Here is a 24,983-nt window from a genome sequence, read left to right on the forward strand (position 1 = left end):
ATGCACATACAAACGTATGTGCTTTTAGACACATTTTAAAAAACCCATCTTCTCAGAATATTTACAGCTTTACAGGCACTTACTGTACTTTTATTCTATATTCAAATCCTATTTCACACTCTCTATCATTAAAAAAACTTAATAAACTAAGCTGCATGAACTAAGCTACTTGAACAGAAGAGAGGGTTTGATATCTGGGTTCTGAAAATAAAATTATGCTTTAATCCCATGTGTTTTCAAAGATTATAGAATAACATTAAAAAAAAAAGAGAAAAATCTGGGGAAGGGTAAGAATGAAGGAAGTTTGGGGACACAATGGGAGAAAGATGGTAAGAAGAGTGAAGCAAATGTTAGAGAAGGGTAGGGGAAAGTAAGCTGACATTCCAGTGTTTCAGTGAGGTATAATTTAATCCAGTAAATTGATATGGCATTATAAACAAATTTCAATCAACAAAAGAAGTTGAAAGAACAATAACCAGAAAAGAATGAAGTAACATATTTAAGGAAGGAGTGATGGAAGAAATAAACAATACAAGGCAGTATAAAGAGGTAAAGTAGGTATGCTAATTTTATTTTCATAATCAGATAAAATAATACAGGCTGGGCTATTTTTTCTCCTTATTTTTGCAACTAATTCTGAGGCACTAAACATTTGGTAATCAAATAAGGATTTAAAATAAAAAGCAAAACAATGGTATATACCACCATCAGCATTTATAAAGTAAAGGACATTTATGCCCCTTAAAATGAGATAGATGGAAATCTCAGAATAAAGGGTATTTCTGTATTATGAACACTTAGCTTTATGAAAAGCTCAGTACTACCTCATTCTTAATTTTCTTATTTTTTAAAAACTTTTATTTATGTACTTTGAGAACAAGAGCGGGTGAGGAGCAGAGAGAGAGGTAGGGAGAGAGAATCCCAGACAGACTCTGCAGGGCTCGAACTCCTGAACTGTGAGATCATGACTTGAGCTAAGATCAAGAGTCAGATGCTTAACGGACTGAGCCACGCAGGTGCCCCTATTCTTAATTTCTTATTTTACTACCAAGTAGCAGTATGTCCAAGAGCTTGCAAAGTTTGTAAGAAAGATCATGATCTGGGAACTATGAGGTGAATTTCTACCTAGGGTTAGCTTGACAAGTCCACAGAATTAATCAAAAATATAGAAAATGTTACAAGTCAAGGTTTCATATGAGTTTGAAGCCATTCTCAGCAATTATTTATAGTTATTTTTTTCCTTGAAAATTTCATTTGAATTTTATAACTATTCAAAGGACTATTAAGTGACCAAAAGTTGTTTCATGCATGACTTCATTACCTAAGGTCTTTCAGACTTAAGAGGTGCATATATATGTCCTTAAAAAAAAATGGTATAGTGATCCATCAGATTATTTATACTTGACAAGAGTAATTAGAGGGACTCAGGCATGAATTATGATCCAACATACAAAAATCAAATTTTGACTAAGTCAAGAATAAGTTAAAGGTGAGATGACAGTCTCCCAAGGCCTGACCTTCAGTGACAAAGCTGTAGTCTTTGACATGAGTCATTTTCTTCATCTTTTCTGGGGCTTGACCTTGGGCATCTGGATCTGGAAAGGTGCACTGTGGGGTGATGGGGACATGTTCTTTGGATGCTGGAGACTGTCCTTTTTCTAATAACAGATGAACCACCTGGACAAATGGAATAGCATTTCATTAACTAAGAAGAATTATAAGAAAGTAGGTAAATTTTGAGGACTTTATATGGTTGATCTTATAAAATCATTTAAAGTAACTGGTCCACCAAAATATAGATAGAGGGAGAGAAAAAAAAGAAAACCCAAAAACATAGATAGAGGGAGGGGAAAAAACAAAAACAAAAAACAAAGCAAGGGACTGAAAATTTCAGAGTCAAGTTTTTCTTATTTTCTGTATAAAAAATAATTAAAAAGAAAAATCTCTCTTATAGAAATAACATAAACATGTTATAAGAAATTTGGGCACTAGAATAAAAACACCGCTATGCTATAATACATAGACCATTATAAATAATTTGGTAAACTTTAGAAAATAATTCAGCTTTGGGCTGAAAAATGACTAGAAGTGAAAATCACTAGATGTTTGTCCTTGTTGACAAAAAGTTAAAAAAAATGCAAACTCCACCCTTCCTCCCGTCAGATCTGGTAATATTATGGCTAAATGTGATATAGAAAGTCAAGTTCCCTCAGTGAAAAACCTCTTGCAATAATACCTGCTTCCCAATTTGAAGGGAAAAAAATACTAGAACGTTTACATGAATCAGGCTTGGTTTCTTGACTAATAAATTCGGAGATCTTAGTGAGACAGATATTATTCACAAATTACTTATGTTCTTGTAAGCTATCTTAAGTGGTTGGTATAATGAGCTATTTATTACCTGTCCTGTATTTCTCAGTGTTTCCACAGCTTGCTTATGGGTAGCTCCTTCCAGACTAACTCCATTAACAGCAAGAACACGATCACCTATAAATTAGACAGCAATTTTGAGAAAAGTAGATGATAAAATAAAGATTCTATATGCTTTCTAATATCTTGTGGTCTTGTTTTGTATTAATTTGTTTAAGGAGAGACTCAGACAAATTCTGGACAAAATTCTGTCACAGAGTTTCTTTAATATGTGTTTACTTTCTTTCCTAATTTTATGACTAATCTTAAATACAATTTAGAAGAAGATATTGTATATATTATAAAGTCAATTTATTTATTTTATTTTATTTTAAAAAAAAATTTTTTAACGTTTATTTATTTTTGAGACAGAGAGAGACAAAGCATGAACGGGGGAGGGGCAGAGAGAGAGGGAGACACAGAATTGGAAGCAGGCTCCAGGCTCCAAGCCGTCAGCCCAGAGCCCAACACGGGGCTCAAACTCACGGACTGCGAGATCGTGACCTGAGCTGAAGTCGGAGGCTTAACTGACTGAGCCACCCAGGCGCCCCTATAAAGTCAATTTAAATAAACTGACTATAAATGTAGAGAGACTGGAGGGCTTTTAACCTAGTTAGCTGTTATTAAAAATGTAGATGCCAGTGTTTTTACAAGAGCACTATTCCTTTCTCATTTTCTGGCAATTTGCTTCTCAGAAAGTACAAAACATGAACTGAAACACTGTCAAGATATTTTCCGATACTAGAGATTAGGCTGGAAAGAAGAGTTTTGGAATGACATCAAGGAGTTTTTTTTAATGCTTTAGTCTTAAAAAAATTGCATGTGTTCTTCTATTATGAATATTTAAAGGTCTTTATGAATTTCCTAATTTCTACTTTATTTGTTAAATGATAATCCTATATGCAATTCCTGTACACACACACTCTACCTTTGTGAATTCTACCATCGGACTCGGCTGCTCCCTTGGGAATAACAGCTTTCACATAAATGCCACCATGTCTGACGCTGGTATTCACACCCCCCTAAATGGAAAAAGACAAGTAAAATAACATTTTGTAATATGAGAAATTTCACACTCCATCTTTCAAATCTGAGACCTAGAAAGCGTTCAATCCATCAGCCAAAGCAGCAGTACCACATCAGCACATGCAATTAATTCGAAACCCAAGAATATTTCTAGCCAAGTTTTCCAAATGTAAAGCAGTTACATTTTAGAAAAACTCTTTACTCAGAAAACAACATGTCAGATCTTGACTGTATGAAGAATTGCTCTCCCTTTGTAAGTCTATACCATGAGTTATGAGCAAGCAGGAAGCAAAACCCATCTATGCAAAATTAGTAGAAGATGACTGTCTGAAAAAAACAGCAAATAGAATAATTTGCTTCAGATCATATCTGCTAAACTGAAACTTGCAAATCTCATGAGTCAAGAAAAACATTTTTTTTTTTTTTCATTTTAAAAGGCTTTGGTAGGTAAGTTTTGTTATAATGTAGATGAGATCTAATGAGTATATTCTCCATCTTTTGTGGATATACAGCTTTTCTTTCCCCACACAACAGAAAGATAATAAAATTCTAAAGAAGTTAAGGACAAGAGGTAAAGGATTATGATATTTTTAAAAGTGCTAGAACATTAGGTTTTCTTTTTGACCTCGGTATATTAATAGTGCTATTTCTACCATGTTTCTAAATGGCTTTTCCTACCTAACAATACCCTTCAACTGTCATAAATGATAATGTTACACTTTAGAATTAATACAAGTCTGAAGCATTTTCATCAAATAGCCTATGCTCATATTTTAACTACCTTAAAAGTACATATATTCCTTGGGAACCTCTAATTTTAATATACTAATCACATTTACAAATTTAGATATATTATGGAGAGAAAGGGCATATAAATATACATTAGAATTTATTTATCATGTGGGTTAAAATGTATTATTCCATGCTTATGCAGAAGTGTCAAATGTATGCAAAACATACTTATTAATTTTATGTTTTCTAAGTCTTGTATTCAGATTAAACATTATGAAATGTAAGGGGTTTGAGTAGATAGACTTGTCTAATTTCTTTTAAATCACAGGAAAAAGTGCCTAGCACAAAAGTTATTTTTTAAAAAGTTTTAAGATACAATTCAATTTTTAATTTTGGAAATATTTGACAGGTTTCCCTTTCGAAGCAAAATAAATTAATAAATTGGCATACAATAGGTTGCTGGAAATAGAGAAGAGAAAACATTTGAAAACCTTGTCAAACAGTACCGTGACACTTATCCCCAAGCTGTTATCATTTTTAGCCAGTTCAACCTCAAAGACATCTCCAGGTTTAGGAGGTGATGAAGGAAAAGTTTTAAAATTCATTTTGTTGGATGTATTCATTGAGGAGGAGGATTCCTTAACAAAGAAAAACAAACAAAAGGATTTCTTGTTAGAGTCAGAATGAATTACTACTGGAAGATCAATATGTGTTTTTTAGAAAAATTAAGAAAAAGCAAGATATTAAAGGATAGAGTAAATTCAAAGATCATGAGGGCAGGAAGACATCTTAGAGATCATTTAATCCAATGCCTTCATATTTTATGGTTAAGGATATTGAGGTCTAGACATTAAAGGTCTTCCTTCAGGTCAAACAGCTAGATAAGGCAGAGGGAATCCCAGAACCCAGTTCAAACCTAGCTTTTACATAATCCTTGTCCAATGCTTTTTATGCTCCTGAATGTAGAAAGTATTTCTATTTCCTTTAAAAATCAATATATATCAAAGCAGCAGCTTTTAACTTGGACCTCTAAGATGAGTAGGCTTCATGTTTACTTTGCTTATATTTACAAATCCAATATAAACAATACCTAAGACCCATTTGTAAGGGCATTACCCTCTTGTGAGGAATGTTGGTTCCTCCATGAACAAAGAGCTTATGGGTCTTTTCTGAATCCGCTTGTGAATGTGAGTTTAAATTTATGTCATTTCTAGGAAATGAGCAATTTTGTATGTTGTTGTTCTTATTATTTTTGTACATTCAGAACTTCAGAAGAATTCAGCTATCAACAGTAAAGTCAACTGCCCATCATGTGAGCTACTTAAGAACAGAATTTTCAGATATTAAATTCCCTTATTAATAGAAATGTTAAATATGCAAGATATAAATGACTTGTAAAAAATAATCATAACCTGATTATTCATTCCTTTCTGTTACCAGGTAGCAAGTTCCCAGAATAATAGCCATTTTAGAGTTAGTATTCAAGCTGCTAATTTGTCAGAAAGTTAGTATCAAATGCAGCAGCAGTTAGTTAGTAACAATATATACACAATTCCTCCTTTCCAGACTAATAAAAGCAGTTTAGAGTAGATTATCCTGCTCTGTAATATATTTGCTATTGTTTGCTTTATTAAATGAAAAAAACAAACACACACAAAAACAAAAAAACCAGAGATTTAAATTAAACTATGCCTTTTTTGGTGTTTGATGATCCTGAGTGCTCGAATAAGTAGCTTCATCCATGTCTGAATCTCCACGGTCAGAGTAATCTGTTGCATCAGAAATGCCTGGGTTTTTAGTCTTGTTTCCATTACTGTCAGCGGAAGCCCTCTTTTTCTCAGTGGTTTTGGATATCACAGAAGGGGAAGGGCTGCCGTGCTGTGATTCCTGCCAGGTTCGGTCACCCGCAGGGCTGGCAAAGAAACCATTGACCTGGCTCTGGGACAAGCTGGCACTCTCAGTCCTGGAATCCTGAGAACTCAGGCTTCCTTCGCGCAGGCCCCCAGACTGCCCACAAGAGCTCTCTGAAATGTGCCTTGGGGTACCATGTGGCCAGTGGTGATCCTCAGAAGAATCTACAGTACTGTCTTGCATGTAGGAAGGTTTCTTCAGGTAGTTTTTCATGCCATTGGCAATGTGCACAGGAGTAGAAGGCACTAGAAGTCAAAAATCCATCAAGGAGAGTAACAGGTTAGTGACACACATGTCTGGGCTTACATACTTGCAGAGCGTTTCTTAATGATTGTGGGAGAATTTTACACAGGATAACATATCCACAACACCTGATCTGGGGCCTGGAACCAAAATAAGGACCCAAAAGGTGTAGCAGGTGCTTTGTGATTCCTTTGTCCCCTCTTTTGGTCATTCCTGCTGCATCTCCTATAAAAATGCATATCCCCTTTGCCTTAACTTTTTATTTCCATTCTCCAAGACCTACTACAAACGAGTCTCCTCTGTGAAGACTTTTTTGATTCCCTAACTAAAATTAATTTGAATCACCCAAACTCTTTAATCCTTATTTAATGGTTATTTATTTATTTATTTTGTATTGTCCTCCCAGACTGCATTTTTTGGACTCCAAATAATTATAAAGGCAACTCCAAATTCATTATATATATATATATATATATATTTCTTATCAAAAACCACTTAAAGTGTATCTAAGTAAGACACAAATCATAGATTTGTATAAAAAATTACAGATGCAAATTTATAAGAAATTGAAAGTTTTATGTAGCATGCGAAACCAAGGAAAATTTAAAAGAAGAATGAGCAACTGGAAAGGGAATATTTGCAAAAATAACAAAAAATAATCAAAGGGTTAATATTCCTAATATGCAGAGTTTCTAAAAGGTAGTAAGAAAGAGATTTAAAACCCCTATGCAACAAGGGTGTGATGTGTAGACTGGAAATTCATTTTTTTTGTTAACATTTATTCAATTTTGAGAGACAGAGACAGAGTTGGGGGCGGGGGGCAGAGAGAGAGGGAGACACAGAATCTGAAGCAGACTCCAGGCTCTCAGCTATTAGCACAGAGCCCGACGTGGGACTTGAACCCACGAACTGTGAGATCGTGACCTGAACTGAAGTTGGATGCTTAACCGACTGCGTCAACCAGGTGCCCCTGTAGCCTGGAAATTCAGAGTAAAATACAAATAATAAATATATAAAGCAACATCCTCATTGTTGCTCAAGGATATGCAACTTAATGCAGTTTTCTACCTGTATGGCTGACAAAAATGAGAATGACTGATAATCTCTCATACCACTGATGGTGTGAGAAGAGCCCTGTCACATCTACTTGGCTAAATATACATTGATAAAACTTGGGCAAATTGATAGCATTCTGTCGAAAATTTAAATGTGCATACTAAATACACTTTTAGGTATATAACCTCTAGAAATACGTACAATTTCCAACGGTGTGTATACAAGTATATTTGTTGAAGCAACATTTATAAAAGGATTATAGCTAACCTAGATGTACAACAGAAAAACATTAAAATTTAATACACCCATGACACGAAATACAATGCCATATGAAAAAGGTGTATATTCATGGATGTTCAGAATATACAGTGTGCAAGTGACAAATTGATATTTAGATTATAAAAAATAATTGGATTTTTAGTTAAAAAAAGTGTGTGTGTGTCTGTGTGTGGACATGCATACAGGTACCACTTTTTTTTCAATAATGTATCTATAATATACAGAAAGTGACATAGACACCAAACAGTTTCCCTAGAAAATGGGGTAAGGAGACTTTTTACTTCATAGATTTCTGTATAAATTGGATTTTAACAAACTAGTATGTATTCTATAACTTAAAAAAATTAGCAAACATAAAGAAAAAAAAAACTTCCTCTTTGGTGGTTGATACTTGAGAGGGATAGTCTAAGATACATGCCAGTAATGTTCTACCTTCTTTGAGTTTTATTTTAAGTTACACTACAGTATAGCTACACATGATGGGAAGAGTAATCTAGCTTTCTGAAGAAACTGTTTCACAGAACTATATTTTAACATTATGCTCTTAACTTTTATTGAGAATGAATAGTAAAAAATAAAATAACCACATGGAAGTCTGCTGGAAAAAAAAGCTTCATTGATCCCTGCACTAGGTAAAGTTTCTCTGCTAAATGCTCTCTTGGCACCTTGGAACTTCTTCCTAATGTTTATCATAGTTACAATGAAACATTTATTTGCTTAGTTAGTTCAATATTTCAATATTTGTCTCCCCTGATAAAGTGTAAGTCTCATGAGGGTAGAGTGTCTGTGTCTTGCACACCACAGGCATTTAATAAATATTTGTTGAGGGGTGCCTGGATGGCTCAGTAGGTTACGTGTCTGACCTCAGCTCAGGTCATGATCTCACGTTCGTGAGTTTGACAGCTCAGAGCCTGGAGTCTGCTTTGGATTCTGTGTCCGTCTCTCTCTGCCCCTCCCCTGCTCATGCTCTATCTCTGTCTCTCAAAAGTAAATAAACATAAAAAAAAAAAAATTTGTTGAACAAATGAGTGAATTTTCTATAAAATATCTATTGAAAAGAAAATTAAGATGTGAATCCCTTAGAGCTTTAAATATTTAGAGGAAAAATGAGCTTCTTCTGAATCATATGCTTCTTTTGCTAAAACGTGGTAAGTAAACTAACCCAATGTTTGTTTTGCTTTGTTTGATTTGGTTTGGTTTTGGGTGCTTGAAACTCAGAAGTATGCTACAACATTTTCAAATGCAATCATCTTCCTTTGCCTAAGATGACTAGACTACAATTAGATTATAAGGCTCTTTTGGGCAGTGATGGTGTTTTCTATCTGTTGTGTTTGTTCTATCTGTTGAAAATATTACTTATATACGTACATATTTATATATATACATATATATACACACACACATACACTATATACATAACAAAGTATTTAGTGAATATAAGAAACCATAGTCAAAATAACTCATCTGTATAAAATGTAAGAAATTTTTATGTCACAACACACTGTACAAAATGTTTTTTCTATTTTATCATAATTGTCTGAAATTATGCCTAAAATTCACTATCTAAACTTGTTTCTCAGCTAATATTTAATTATTCTTTTACATATTTCTCAGTATCTTTGGGATGAAAGCACTTAATTAGCACTTCAATGTTTTTGAAAAATACCATTAATAATGACACCTAGGTGTGGCTGGGTGGCTCAGTCGGTTAAGCATTGACTCTTGATTTCAGCTAAGGTCATAATCTCACCGTTTGTGAGCTCCAGCCCCTCCTCTGGCTCTGTGCTCTCTCTCCCTCTCTCTTTCTCCCTCCTCCTCCCCAAGTCATGCACACACACACACACACACACACACACACACACACACACACTCTCTCTCTCTCTCTCTCTCTCAAAATAAATGAATAAACTTAAAAAAGAAATAATGACACCTAAAATTCACATTTAAGTGCCTAATAGGTACCAGGCAATATGCTAATTCTTTACATGTATTATCTCATTTAATTTTCAAAATCTGTAAGATAGGCACTCCTATGTTCACCATTTGATATATGAGTATAGTGAGGCTTACCATGTTAAGTGATTTACTCAAGGTACACGGTGTTAAGCGGCAGAAACAGAGTCTGAGCCTAGACTTTGGAGCCATTCCCACTGTCCGGCATGTACTATATGTGTTTCTGTGTTTCTTTCTTTCTTCCTTCTTTCTTTCCTTCCTTCCTTCCTTCCCTCCTTCCTTCCCTCCTTCCTTCCTTCCTTCCTTCCTTCCTTCCTTCCTTCCTTCCTTCCTTCCTTCTCTGTTTCCTTCTCTCTCTTCCTTCCTTCCTCTTTCTTCCTTCCTTTCTTCTTTTGTTAAAAAAAGATTTAAGTTTATTTATTTTGAGAGACAGAGAAAGAGAGGGAAAGAGAGTAGGCAGAGAGAGAATCCCAAGCAGGCTCTGCAGCATTAGCACAGAGCCTGACGTGGGGCCTGAACCCACAAACTGTGAGATCATGACCTGAGCCAAAATCAAGAGCCAGACGCTTACCCGACTGAGCCACCCAGGTGCCCCTAGTATGTGTGCTTCTTTCACAAACACTGCCTCACCACTTGAGCCTCCTAGCAACTCTGTGCAAGGTAGACAAGGAGAGCCAAGATCACTGTCTCCTTAAAGACAGAAAAACCACCATGGCTCAAACTCAAGTCATCTAATCTTCATTAAGTGCCCTTTCTCCTGCAACTTGCTAATGGCAGAAATTAAGAGACAAAATGACAAGGTCTTGTTTTTAAATTTCTAATGTTTTTGTCTTTTTACTTTATATAATCTTGTTTAGGGTGGGACTTCATAGATAACTATTATACAATTATATGAATTAGATGATAAAGAATTTTATTTCTGATTTGGCCTAAGACATTTACTTAAGTGACATCAATTTTGCACAACAAATCCATTTTTATGCATATATTACTAAAGATGAATGAGATAGGAAACCTTGGAAGTGATGAATGAAAAGTTACACTAATGCATAATATTAAAACAAACTAGAACTACATACATCAAATTTTCAGAAAGGAAATAAGGAACTTAAATCCAATGTATTAGGCCATGATAGTGAAGTTCTTGTGAAAAGTGAAACAGAACACACAGCTAAGAAACATCTACAGCATTACCTTTGGGTATCTTTTCTTTTGGCTGAGAGATAACAAGTGTCACATCTTCAGGTGCATTTTGCAAAATTTCAATTGCAGCATGATGGCTGACCCCCTCCAGACTCACACTATTCACAGATATCAAACGGTCTCCTGTAAAAATAGACAATCCAATATTTTCAAAACTAAAGAGAAATTCATGCTAAGTCTTAGAAATGTCACTGCCCCCTTCTTTATTTTTGTTTTGCCTGAGTTCCACTTTCGTCATCTGTGCAAATTCATGCCTGTCAGTTAAGTACGTAAGAAATTATCTAATATGTAAAGTACCTGGCTTTAAGCATCCATCCAAGTCAGCTGGTCCTCCAGGGGTAATTGAACTAATAAATACACCTAGATCCAGTCTTCCCATCTTCTCCCCACCAATAATTTGAAATCCTGTGAAATAGCACATTGAAAAAAGAGTTTCACGATATTGGTGTTTTCAGTGATTAATAATCAGTCTGTCCAATACACAGAAGTGTAGAGATTCTCATATCAAATATAATAAGTAGGTAACACATGTGAAATAGGACTGCTAAGTTTGGTGGAAGATTTGCTTGTGAACATTTCATCTTTCACATTTCCTGACCAGGTGGGTGGGGTGGAGGGGCTGTGGGTAGACAACCGGTGCTCAATGCCAATGCTTTGCTATATAGATAGACCTTTTCTCTTTGATTCTTACAAACCTTTAAGAATCTTACAGTGACTTACCTAAGCCATACTTTGCATCTTTTTTCAGGTTCACTAAGGTGATCTCCCTTTCTGGTGAAGATACCATGCTCCATCTTTTGTGTAGAACATCTATTGGAAAAGTATAGTGTTAAGATAAACATAACATGCTCAGGCACTAAGACTGTCTGCTTGTTCCAACTTAAATGTTAACATTTAACAGATTTAATAGATTACTTGGTCACTTTAATATTGTATTTCAGGTATGATTTGATATTTTGATCTTCTTCTATTTTGATATGATTTATAGTTTATGAAAGGACTGATACTATCACCACATGGTTCGATATGTGATTAGCCTGCCACTGATATCATATTTATTCCTCATAAATGATTGCCTGTGAAATAAGTATATTACAGTTACAAATGAGTAAATAAATTTCAAGGGTTTAAATGATTTGAACAGGTTTACTCAGCTAGTACAGGTGAGAGCTGAACCTTAAACTTAGGTTTTCTGACACTGTTCCTGTTATATCACAGTTGACTTTCTGCATTTGACAGTGCTCACTATGGTAAGAATTTTCAACTAATAAGTGGTTCACATTTTTATTTATAATGAATAAAATATTCATGGTAAGTTGTATGGTAAAGCAGCAACAAGAAGAAAATGGATTTACTTCTTTTTTAAAGCTTATTTATTTTTGAGAGACAGAATGAGAGAACGAGCAGAGGAGGGGCAGAGAGAGAGTGGAACAGAGGATCCGAAGTGGGCTCTTCTAGGAGAGGAGAGAGCCTGACCACAGCAGAGAGCCTGATGTGGGGCTCAAACTCATGAACCGTGAGATCATGACTTGAGCTGAAGTCAGAAGCTTAACCAACTGAGTCACCCAGGCACCCCTGGATTTACTTTTTAAAATCCTGTTAATAATGACTCGGCTAGCACATTTACGTTCTCAAAGGATTTTCATTTATTTCTTATTTGTGAAGCAATCTCATGAATTGAATTAGGTAAAGAAATTTTAAATCATTGTTTTGCAGATGAGGAATAGTTCATGACTTGTTCAACATTACAAGTTAATATTACTCTCAGCAAAATGCCTTCAGTCAGTACTTGATAAATGCTGGTTAAATAAATTGAGGGAATGTTAGCATCAGAACTAGAATTTACTTTTTCTTACTTCCAATGAGGGCTTTATTTACTTATTTTTTTGAGTAGGTTGATCATTCACAAATATCACCTAAATTAAGCCAATAAACATGCTACTTAATTGTCTGTTAATAAAATTACTTCATTTACTTAACAGTCTGAACATTTGAAATTGCGCGCATGCACACAAACACACCACTTTCTCTAGCTCTTCCTGTTATGGGCTGAATTTTACCCCACCCCCAAATTTATATGTTGAACTCCTAAGTCCCTGCACCCCAGAACTTAACTGTGTTTGTTAAATTAAGAAAAAATTAACATGAAGTCCTAATCCAGTATGACTGGTGTCCTCATAAGAGGAAATTTGAATACTGACATGCGCACCCAGAGGGAAGACCATGTGAGGACAGAGGGGGAAGCCAGCCACTTACAAGCTAAGGAGAGAGGTCTCAGAAGAAGTCAATGCTGCCAACACCTTGATCTCAGACTTCTAGCCTCCAGAACGGTGAGAAATGAATTTCTGTTGCTTTAGCCACCCAGTCTGAGAGACCCTGTCTTAGCAGCTCTAGCAAATTAATACACCTTTTTAACGTCAATTATAATTTGTTAGTTCAAAATGGTTTGTGTGTGATGTGGTGGTAGATGAAAACAACACACTCAGAAAGATATTTTTGTAAACTAAACCCTCCAACTCATCTCTGCATGGTTCTTATACACATTGAAGCTTTTTGAAAATTAGATTATTTGCCAACATATGAATATCTATGGATTTGAGATTATATGAATGTTATAAAATAAGTAACTTTTTTACACAACATGGATTAATGCTTAAATGATGCAAATGTGATACTTCATGTTCTAGAAATAAGGCACTTTAATATCATAAGGAATAACAGCAATCATTTGCTCTCTGGAGTAAATTAACTTTATCCCTTAAACACCAAGCATTGATGCAAGTTTGCTAGCGCTCTGTAGTATACATGTTCCTATTTCACTGTTTCTTTTTGACTAAAACTTAGTTATAGTCAATAAGAGTAGTAATTCAGTATTTCTAATTAATTTATAAGATTCCAAAAAAAAATTCCCTTGACAATGGTGTGCAGAGCCTTTATATTAGGTGTGTATATAAACATATGTGTAAGATATAAAGATATATGTATATTTATATATATATACACATACATATATAAGCATAAAGTACATGAATTAGTTAATGCCTAGCTTAATATGATCATCTAAGTATCCAAAATACTTTTATCCTAAAATAGACAAGTATCCTAATTTTCAGCTAGAACCAAATACAAACCACAAGAGAACAAAATCCATAAAATAAAATAAACACGAGAATAAGGTCAGGTTAGGTATTAAATGTAAACTTTTGTCATCATTGTAAAGACAAAGTCCATTTGCTTTATGTAAATTGTTTTTGCATTCAATTATAAAACCGATCAATATTCTTAATGTTCCTAAGGGTATCTGTTAGAAGACAAACGTATTGATTCAAAGAATAAAAGTGCCATTTTCTTTTCCAATGTATGTACTTAACAAGATAGGTTATTTATATTATTTATTTGACTAATAAGTGTATGTGTGTGTGTGTAAAGATATTTCCCAGGTAAACATTAATAGAATACACACACACACACAAAATAAATGTGCAATATTGTTTTACATATTTATCTCCCTAACTAGAAGCAACAGATTAAGCTCTCTGTATTCAAAGATTCACCAGTGGGATGTGAGTAATCATTCATTTGATTATTTCATCCTTAAAATGTTGACTGAACAACTTTCCTGTCAAAGTCTCTCACTAGGCAATTTGGGAAAATAAAACAAGATTCTGTATATGAAAGCTGCTGCATAGTAACTGTGAGCTGAATCAGATCAGGCTGTAAGAGCAAAGATCTAGCCTGACTGACACATAGAAATGTCAACACTGTCAGTGAAATAGCTGCATTACAAAGGCATGAATCAAGCTTCTAAGAGAGGAGAGGCTTCTTCCTGCCACAAATAAAGACAACTTCAAGGAAATGGGGTAGGATTTTAATAAGTAGATTATGGAGCTGGTTATATAGCAACACAAGGAATTAGCAAAGCTGAGATGGAAAGAAGGCAGAAAGGGTCCTGGAGAAATGTCATCGATCAGTTTGCCTAGAGTACAAGATTTGAATAGGGTGGAGGTAAGTATTCTTTTGGAAAGGGAAGCTTTGCTAGCCCACTCTTTTTTAACAGGGATGTCCTTCATCCGGCCCCTCATCCCACCTCACTGATATAAAGTAACTTACTAATGTGAGGAACAGAAAGAAGGAAGGATGGTGTGCTGCTGCATGTTACTAGACAATACCGTGAACATGCCCAGTTTCTATTTGTATTCTACATGCCTTCTATTCATATAGATGCTCAAATACTTTTCCACTGGTTTAACAAAAAAGATGGAGGAGGAAGTATCTGAAATATATAGTACATGACAACTCAAGTTAACTGAAAAGATATTTACAGAGTTCAATGAGGACTGAATAGAATTTATGAGTTTGAAAGTAAGGCAGCTAGATATTTCAAGACATTTCTACTTCTTCTTTTTTTATTTGAGAGAGAGAGCAAATGGGATAGAAGGGCAGAGGGAAAGAGGGAATCTTAAGCAGCCTCACAGAGCTCCATGTGGGGCTTGATTCCAGGATCTTGGGATCATGACCTGAGCTGAAATCAAGAGTTGGATGCTCAACGGACTGAGCCAGGCAGGCATCTCACAAGTACGAAGACATTTCTTGGTTATTGGTATTATTATATAAAACAAGCTTTAATATTGGAGAAATACATATTTTTAAGTCCTTAAAATAATTTTCTTTTCCCATTAGTATACTCTATGACCACAGCAAATTCTACAAATATTTTAAAGTTAAAAAGAGACTCAACTCAAAATTTCCACTTCCTTAAATAATGGATGCTTGTGTCATTCCCAATGTTTACCTGGGAAATTTCTTTAGAATGATTGATAAATGTAAAATTTAGGAAGAAAAATGTATACCTTCTCTCCATCATATCTGTTCTACTGCTGCCTTTCTCATCTCTCTTAAGGTTCACGTGGACATAGTCCCCTCAAATAACTTTACATACTAATGATAGATATATCTATGAGTAAACGAAATTTCCCAGGACGAGCATATTTCTGATAAGGCCAAGGTCACATAATCAATCTAAGTATGAGCCAACAAATTTTTTTTTTTTTGCAAGAAAAACTGATTTTGTTGGTTATAGATAAAGACCCTTGTCAAATATCAAGCAGTTCCATGCCACTGATTCTGTGAGGAACTGGACTGTATGTAGAGGAGACTCTGGATAAATTCATCACTCACTCTAGAGAAAAAGATGCATTTCAAATCCTGGGGATGATGAATCTGTAGCACATTATTGGTATAAAAACAAAGACAGGTATTTTTCATTATTATCCTACCTAATACACTAACTGCCTCAGTGGTAGGGTAAGGAGGATAATAATGGCAATTTTGGTGTTTTATTTCTGTAAATTTGGGGCCATATAACATCTCTGGGACTTATTCAACTCAACCCACAGGATGTAAAGGCTTGGTTTGAATATACTATAAAGTTCCTTTCAGTCTCAATTTAGTTGACTTTATTTTTTTCTTCTGGTTAATTCCTGTTATCTGTTGAATTCTTTTGTGAGCACTTTGGGTTTCAATTTTATTATAATTTTCAACTTTGTATGTATTCTAATTAAGACTTAGGTAGAAAAATCTAGCATTAGCATTACATTCTTCCTTGACATCTGACTAAACAAAGTGGGTTTTAAAATCTGTTTGTATAACATTTTATTCCTTGGAATTGAGATTGATTAGAAGGGCAATAATCAGTCCTAATATTGGGTTAAAAAGCTTATTTCAGTGTCTGTACCAAGTTACTCTGCACTGGAATGACCTACTTTACCTGAGTTTTTTTTTTTTTTTTTGCATTTATTTGAGAGAGCGAGAGAGAGAGAGAGAGAGAGAGAGAGACAGTGTGTGTGTATGTGTGTGTGGGAGGGTGGGGGAGGGGCAAGTGGGGGAGGGGCAGAGGGAGAGGGAGAAAGAATCTTGAGCAAGCTCCCCGCCCAGCTCCACCCCCATGCAGGACTCAAAATGAGATCATGACCGGAGATGAAATCAAGAGTCGGATGCTTAACCGACTAAGTCACCCAGGTACCCTTTGCATGTTGTTTTTAAGAGTCCAGTGTTTGACCCCATTTTTGTGGTTTGGATAGGAAGGAAGGTAACAAGTTAAAAGTTGCTTTTCAATTATATGGGAATTCTGACTTATAGTAAAACAAGAAACACTGAAAACCAATTTTACATAATTCTTGCATCAGTTCTATATTTTCTTGTTTGGTTTTTACTCTCTTGGGAAGAAATAGAAGAAGTCTGTTTTTTCAAAGATTAACTTTTTTTTTTTCTGAAATCACAATTAATCAGAGGATTGTAATCCTTCCCATATCTCTGTTTTATATGATTCAAAGGCTCATGCCTTTTTCCTTTATCTTCTTTTTCAAGTTTCACATTCCTTAAGGGTCTCTGAACATCATAAGAGGTTAAGATTGAATTTTATTTGTTGGTCTTTGTATTAAATGATGAATAGTTCAATATTAACTGATGCTCATTTCTAATTGTCTCCTAATAATCCTGACTAGCAAAGAAGAATACTGAAATGACAATGAGAAGTCCTCTATCTGCTTCATGGACAAGTAATTTAAAATTCTTGGGACTCAGTTACCTTATTTGGAAAAATGTGTTTGCCATGCTCTGTTGAGTGAAAACTTGATTCTCAACAGAGCACTAATTCAGGGCTATGTGGGCGGATTCAAAGAGAATTTTGAAGAAAATAATACTTGTCTGCAAGGCAACTGGTGCACACCTCCTCAGGAAGGTGGGTTGGTCATCTTCCTCATGAAGGAGCTGCCTTCATCAGTAAGCGGCACTAACCTCAGAGGATGAGGGTTCTGAAGGTTTAAGTAGAGCAATTACCCTGTACATGTTGTTCATTCGGTGTCCAGTGTAAATTCATATTCTTTTCCATCAGAACATAGGCTAAAACATTTTAGGTTCTCATCTTCTAATATATTATTACCCAGCTTCTATCAAACCTTTACTTAGAGAAATAATGCCTACAGATGATTAGGCATTAGAGACACTCTAAAGAGTAGAGTATGGGCTCTGGAAACACACTTTTTGTGTTCAAATCATGGCTCCAGCACTTGCTAGTTCTGTGAACTTCTGCACAACTCAACCTCTGTATGCTTTGGTTTCTCATTTGTGAAAAGAAAATAACATTAGCACCTGCCTCACAGGATTGTTGTGGGGATTAAATGAGGGATTAAACACTAAGTGCTTAGAACAGTATCTGGCATATGTAAGCACTCAATAACTATTAATCAAAATTTTTACCATTATGGAGATGTTAAAACGGAGTTATTTCAGGTACAGAAATATTGTAAATTCAGTCCATGCGAGACATTTAATCATCACAGAGCTACATATCAGGGTTTTAGTAACTTAAGCCAAAGTATAAATTCACTGTTTTTTTCTTTAACGATACACCCTCAGATTTTTTTGAGTATTTATACATTAAAAAAATGAGAAAAAATATCTTTCATTTGCTATGAGTATTTAAGATATTGTGTGTATTTTTACCCTTTGACTCAACTTTACTTCTGAGGAAAGTTTTCCTGTGTTGAAGAATTGCTGTGGGTACGTCTATTAAAAAATGATAATTATACAAAATGGTACTTGGTTTCTGACAGTTTTAACCTACAAAAATTGCAGTTTCATAGGTTCAATCTACTCTCATACCTTCATTTTTGCCTTGGCTCTCAGGAAAATTAGAACTAAACTTGAGGGTAAGACTGAAACATTTTTGGAGAAAAGTTGTATATACACAGTAATAAAATATTCTTTATACTCATGAAAGTTGTTAAAAGGATCAAGTAAGATAATGTAGATGAAGGCATTTTATAATCTAAACTAAAAAATTTGAATCCACGGGCTCAGGTCACTACACAAAATTTCTTCCTACAACTTTGTTACTTCTTAGACTCCTTCTGAACCATAAATCTCAAGACTTAATGTCTTCAAATTCTTTCCATAATATTTAGGATAAGACTCGGAGGTAGTCCCTATTTAGTTCTCAAGCATCACACTGGCCCCATGTGCCTCCATCCTGAGACCCTTGCAGTTACCTAAGTCTGTCATCCTCTCACTTGTCTCCTTGTCTGATCACACTATGACCTTGGTCTGGAATGCTTATCCACTTGCCTGCCTAGATAATTTCTCCTTTTATCTTCAGATCCAGCTCAAGCATTCTCAGTTGAAATAACTGCCTCAGTTAAAACTCTTTAATCAAAATTACCTTTCACCTGAACTACTATCTTAGCTTCCCAATTAGTGTCTGTATTTATAGTTTGCCATTTCTCTAGTTCATCAATATTAGTCTAAATCACAGGTCCCATCACATCACCATGGTGCTGAAAAATACAGCTGTCCTTTGACTCCAAGATAAGGCCTAAAATCCTCAGCATGGAGTTGAAGACTCTTCAATATTACGTCCAGGATGATCTCATTAGGTACAAGAGAAAAGATACGATGGAAATGAGGGGAAAAACATTTTATAAACCTACCATTTTCTTTTAAGGGTACTTGGGATGAAGAATTTCCAGAACTATGCAAAGTCATTCCTGTGGCATAAATTAAATTATTAGACAGTTTATAAAGTGGTCAGATACTATAGTAGTAATTTCTGATAAATTCATAAAAATCAATAAAACATTAAGGCGGAAACATTTTTTAAATTTACACTCAGAAAAATGTCTTCTGACATGGGCATATTATTTTTAATGTCCAAATTAAGCATATCAGCTTCTTTTGCAGAATAAATTTAAACACAAGTGTATTGTTTCTGATAATGACATTTTGATATGTCAAATATGAAATGATGACACTGAAATGAGTTTTAAAAGCATTTGGTCAAATGTTAAAAGAAAATTCAGTAATCAGAATGAATAATCTTAATCAAAAAACAAATTCAGAAAAATATTTACTATTCTACATCTGATATGTGATGAATTTTTATGTAGAATTTTTATTTAGAATCTATAAGAGATCCCATTATATATGAATATACTTTGAAAAGTATTTTTGAAAGATTGAATTAGTTTCTTAGGCTATTTTCAACATATTGAGTGACCTATAGGGTGAAATCTTGCCTTTAATCTAAAGTTTTTCACCAATTCAATTTAAATTGATGATAGTATCATCTCTGAAAGCTGTGGAAACCTACATCAATACAGTAATGTTACTTTCCGGAAATATCAACTGTCAACTATAGACTAGAGTTCTCTTTTGACTTCATTTACTCCATAGATCTTCAATCCAACTACAAATAAGAAAATATTTTTTAACTTTGTGTAATTAGGGTTAAATGGTCAAACTTTGGTCTAAGTAAGTTAATTAGTATTATTTGGTAAAACAGCAGAAGAGGGTGTCCTTGTTTCTCTTTTTTTTTGTCTCCCCAGCTATTTCTTATTCTGAGTAGTTGTTCACACTTCTGTGCTTAAATATCTACTCCTCTGAAAGATTGCAGTGCATTTCCCTTTTAAGATGCCTAAAACAACAGGAAACCTGAACTATTTATAAGGTAGTATGCGTTTATACACTTCTACATTTAAATAATTAATGTGACCCAGCTAGCTGGGAGAACTGAAAAAAAACTTAAATCAACTAAGAATTTCCACCTACCAACCATAGTATATTTCATAAAATTATCTGGTTTCAGAGACAATTCCATTCATGCTAAGCTGAAAGTACCCTAAAGAAACATTTCTTTAAAAAATATAGTATGAGTGGGGTCCACTTTCACAGGTTTGTAGGGGAGAATCCAAAGGGAGGCTATCCAAAACAAAGCCACGGTACCAGGCTGTGTGGGTTCTCTCAGCAAGACTGTCATGGTTTTTCTCTGCAACCAAGAGAAAGTGAAGTAACAGTCTGTGCCATGAAGTAATCACCTGTTAAATCAGTTTTTGATTTGACTTGGTGCATTTTTAAGCAGCCTAAAATTTCATATACATGAGCAGTTTTGGCAATTAGGACAAAGAAGCAAAGATATTATCTTGGTAGCTAACATTATTTCGTTCACTTCACTATGAGCATGAGGTACGGGAGAAAGAAGGTAAGCTTGTTTATGCTGACCTATAACATATGCTTGACCAGGGTCTTCAAAGGATGAGGAGTCTGATTCATGTTTCCTCCTTTCAGGACTTCTATTTAAACTTGCAACAGACTTTGAACTAAAGAGGGAAAAGGAAAGTAGGAGGGGGATGTGTCAATGTAAAAAGATATGGTGAAAATAATAAAACGTCAAAACGAAAACAAATGTATGAAATGTAGAATTTACAAAGACGTAGTTGGGTAATTATGTTCTTACTTATTAAGTTTTGTGAATCCTGCCAAAGATTCTGTATCAGATCTCGCCATCTGGTGTAATGGTTTTCCTACCAACTCCGCAATGGTTTGTGGTGGGGATTCCATGTTAACAATGACATTTTTCCGATGAGGATAGAGAGAGGCCTGACTGAGATCGTGGTATGATTTACTCATCCCTCTAGGCTTTTCCTCCCAGGAAGCTTTGTCACTCTTCTCTTTTGCACTGTTTTGCAATGGCTGGTAAAGCGACAGCTCTGAGCAGGATAGCCTCTTCAGAATCTCAGCTTGAACGGACAGAGGTCGAAGGGCAAGTTTGTTCAGGGTGCTGCTGGCCAGACTGCCAGTGCTGATTGCTCGTCCCATATTAAATCCTCTAACGGACTCTGCTTGGAGGTTCAGGCTCCTAAACGAAGCTCTCTCTACAAGGAAATAGGAGGGCTTTACACGATGGAAACACCGAGTACCTTTATGAGAAGAGTTATTTCAATAAATAAAATACAGCATGCAGTTTTTTTTAATTGTTTTGATTGCCAAGGTAAGTAGTGGCTTTCCAACTGTGGCAATCAAGGATTTGAAAAAGGAGGCTAGAAGATCCTGGTTTTCAAACCATCTTTCCATCCCTGTAGCTCTTCCTACTCCATCTAACGAAACTTGTGCATCTAATACTGTCTGGGCTTTGGGCTTGCTGACTCCACATTCCCAATTTCGGGTTTCAGTTAAAAATGACAACAACATTTGGCATGGAAATGTTCAACCCTAGTAGTGTCTCTGCTAAAATATCGGCAAGCCAAGGATGGGGAGAGGGAGAGATGAAGCCTGGACGACTGACATAGTGAGATCATGCCTGAAAAAGAAGCTATGCATAGGAGAATTTTGCTCAGAGAAAAAGTTCTTGGTTATTAGATTTTTAAAAGCTTATGGCGGATTGTGGTGATAGTTGCACAAGTCTGTGAATATACTAAAAACTACTGAATTGTACACTTTAAGTGGGTGAACTATATAGGATGTGAATTATATATACCTCAATAAAATTCTACCACAAAGAAAAAAAAAAGCTTTTACAGAAAATTATTTTTTTGTTATTTCATTACTATGCCAATCTCACCTTCCCCACTTCGTTGATTTTTTGTGATTTAAGTGAGGCTCAGGGGGCATGGGAGAATCAGGTATTATTTGCCTTCTTTCTTTTTTGGTTTCTTTTTATTAACATGATGAAGGAGCTGGGGTTCTCTTTATGCTTAAATTCCTTTCACTCCGAAATACACATCTAAAGTCTTGCAGAGGCTAAATTTAGAGATACTTTATAACAAGTGCTTGGTTATTCTATTTTGTGAGAGCCAATGTCATGGCCGTACTTGACCATTTGAGGCTATTAATGAAAGAGCATTGTATCACAGAATTTTAGCATCAAAATTCTGTCATGTAAATAAAGGGCCAGGAGCACAAAATTTCACATGATTCAGTTGTTCATGAACTAGTAATTCACATTACAATGCACCCTGTTTGGTGTCCCCATGGAAAATACCAACCCTGTGTTACACTCTATAAGGACTCTGGTTTGACCACTATGTAAAACAGCTACAACAACTTCCTTTAAAAAAATAATTGTCAAATGTTGCTAACTTAGATCTTTGGACTCTGTTTCATTTATCTTCTAATTCCTAGGAAGATTAATAATTAATATTTCACCTCAGGCCTAAACAGATAGGAAAACACTTAAGGTTTTTAATATGCATCAGAATGAAGTTTAGACAATCTCCTTGTCAACAGGAAAATTCACCGTTCTTTCTCTAACGTAGGAGTGGACACCAAGTTAAAACATGAGAATAAAAATAAGATATTGGTTTAAAAATTCCCAGAATGAACTTTTTAGCTTATAATAACAGTTTTATTAGAGCAAGTAATATTATTTATATCTATATCATATCTATATCTATATCTATATCTATATCTATAATTTTTGCTTTGAGAGCACACTGTAATCAAAGATACAAAACTGAGTCTTACACAGATTCAACTACCAGGAAATGCCTTTACACCCAACAGATTTCCTCACCCATAAGGAAAATGTACACCAAATTTTGGGAGAAATAGGGACAGTCTGTTTTGTAAACATATCAAAGCTTATGCTATTCAATTCCATTCATAGCCTACTCCTGGGTAGGACTTAAAATACTGTATATATTCATTGGATGGAAGCATAAACTATTCATTTATCTGGTCTGTCCTTAATCCCTTTCACCTAGAAAGGACTCCAATATGGACTGCCAGGATTGGAAAGGACATTGGAATGAGCCTACATCCTAATACTAATGTTTCAGATGTGAACTCAAAGGCTTGCTAGTTCCGCACTGATTCTGCAATCCACATTACTTCATCTCTGCTTGTGCTATTGTTTCAGTCCCTTGTACCCTTTTGTATTCCCTTATGCTGTCAACTTAACTGTATGCTCTTCTGGGGAGAGGGACTTCATTTATTTTTGTTATCCCACAGCACCCAGCATGATATCTTACAAGTAGTTAAGTGCTCAATAAATGATTATTAATTTCATTCTATGTATGAAGTTGATTCTATTTGATGAAAACTCATCAAATAGAAATTAAGATACCAGGGTTCCAGCCTCGTTTGGCCTTTTTGAAATTAGGTGAGACACTATGTTGTGAACCTGTTTCCTTGTCAGTAGAAGTTTGACTTAATGGCCTCTAAGGTTCTAGCACCAACATTCTACGATGCAAAAGAAGTACCATACATTTGTTAGCCCACCAGCCTCCTACAGATAATACCAGTTGTTTTCACTTGTTTAGTACTAATAGTTAAGTAGGCAGTTACTTTTAAGCCATTTTAAGCAAAAAATAATTATTTTGAAGGTTTAACAAAATCTAGGATAAGATGTAGATAATACTGTTTTAAAGTGCTTTAACATAGGAGTTCAAGGACACACAGCTGTTGTGTTCCTCGGTGCAAACCTGTGAGTTACACAGGGCATTCCTATTTCATGGATGAGGAAAATGAGACTCCAAGAAGTCAGTTCCTTTCATAAGGGGTCATTATACTGCTGCTACGATTACTGCTTCCATCAGTGGTAGTAGTGGTAAAACAATGTTGATGATGGTGATGATAACAATAATATTATTCAATACTTACTCTGTGTCAGGCACCTTTAAGGTGCTTACATGTATGAATTCATTTCATCTTTACAACAACCTCATGATGTAGGTATTACCATTATGATAATCACTTTACAGACAGGGAACTAAGGCAGAGAGTTTAAGTGCCTGCCCAAGGCTTCAGAGCTTATAAGTAATGGAGTGAGGTTTGTATGCTGGCGGTCTGGCTCCACAGTTCATGCTCTTAACTCCTATACTATATTGTTTTTCAGTATAAGGAATGTGGAGGATGCAGGACTAACTTTGTAGTTTTGTCTTCAGATTTTTTTCATTACAGCACATTATACCACATCTGTAATGGTGCAACCTTCAACTGTTCAATTTTCATTTGTATTGAATAGAATATTAGTCCAGGTAGGAAAACTGATAGCTCTAATAAGTTTGATATTTCACTGCACTTGTAAAATATGTAAGAGCATACAATTTTTCTAGCAGAGCAAAGTAGCGAAAGAAAAGGAATAATTAGATTACATTACAGCAGTAATCACCATATTTTAGCATGCATAAAAATCATTACTGAGGAAAGCCTGTTAAAATGCAGATTCCAGAGACCCAATACCCAAATATGATGATTCACCAAGTTTCAGGTAGGTTTTTGGAATCTTCATTTTTAATAAGCATACAGCCCCTACCGTCTTGGCTCTGAAAGGCTGAGAAACATCTATACATAGGCTGCCATAACCCCAGTCTGATCCTATAGGGAACACACTTTTTGTA

At 35.1% G+C, this 24,983-nt stretch overlaps 1 protein-coding gene across 7 annotated transcripts in view; it reads right to left on the minus strand.

Moving 5' to 3' along the window:
* The window catches only part of PTPN13 (protein tyrosine phosphatase non-receptor type 13), a 227,101-nt gene that overhangs the window by 39,761 nt on the left and 162,357 nt on the right, over positions 1-24,983 (minus strand). For 3 of the 7 annotated variants that reach the window (XM_042935987.1, XM_042935985.1, XM_042935983.1), the window contains 11 exons: positions 21,101-21,518; positions 20,866-20,963; positions 19,299-19,355; positions 11,533-11,622; positions 11,110-11,217; positions 10,804-10,935; positions 5,860-6,323; positions 4,659-4,805; positions 3,338-3,431; positions 2,402-2,487; positions 1,518-1,677 (listed from right to left, as the gene is read on the minus strand). In XM_042935987.1, coding sequence (XP_042791921.1) covers positions 1,518-1,677; positions 2,402-2,487; positions 3,338-3,431; positions 4,659-4,805; positions 5,860-6,323; positions 10,804-10,935; positions 11,110-11,217; positions 11,533-11,622; positions 19,299-19,355; positions 20,866-20,963; positions 21,101-21,518 — 1,854 coding nt within the window. The remainder of the gene's footprint in view (positions 1-1,517; positions 1,678-2,401; positions 2,488-3,337; positions 3,432-4,658; positions 4,806-5,859; positions 6,324-10,803; positions 10,936-11,109; positions 11,218-11,532; positions 11,623-19,298; positions 19,356-20,865; positions 20,964-21,100; positions 21,519-24,983) is intronic. The other 4 variants (XM_042935984.1, XM_042935986.1, XM_042935989.1 and 1 more) reach the window with 4 other exon arrangements.

Source organism: Panthera leo, chromosome B1, assembly GCF_018350215.1.
Source record: "Panthera leo isolate Ple1 chromosome B1, P.leo_Ple1_pat1.1, whole genome shotgun sequence".
In the NCBI taxonomy this organism is placed as follows: Eukaryota; Metazoa; Chordata; class Mammalia; order Carnivora; family Felidae; genus Panthera; species Panthera leo.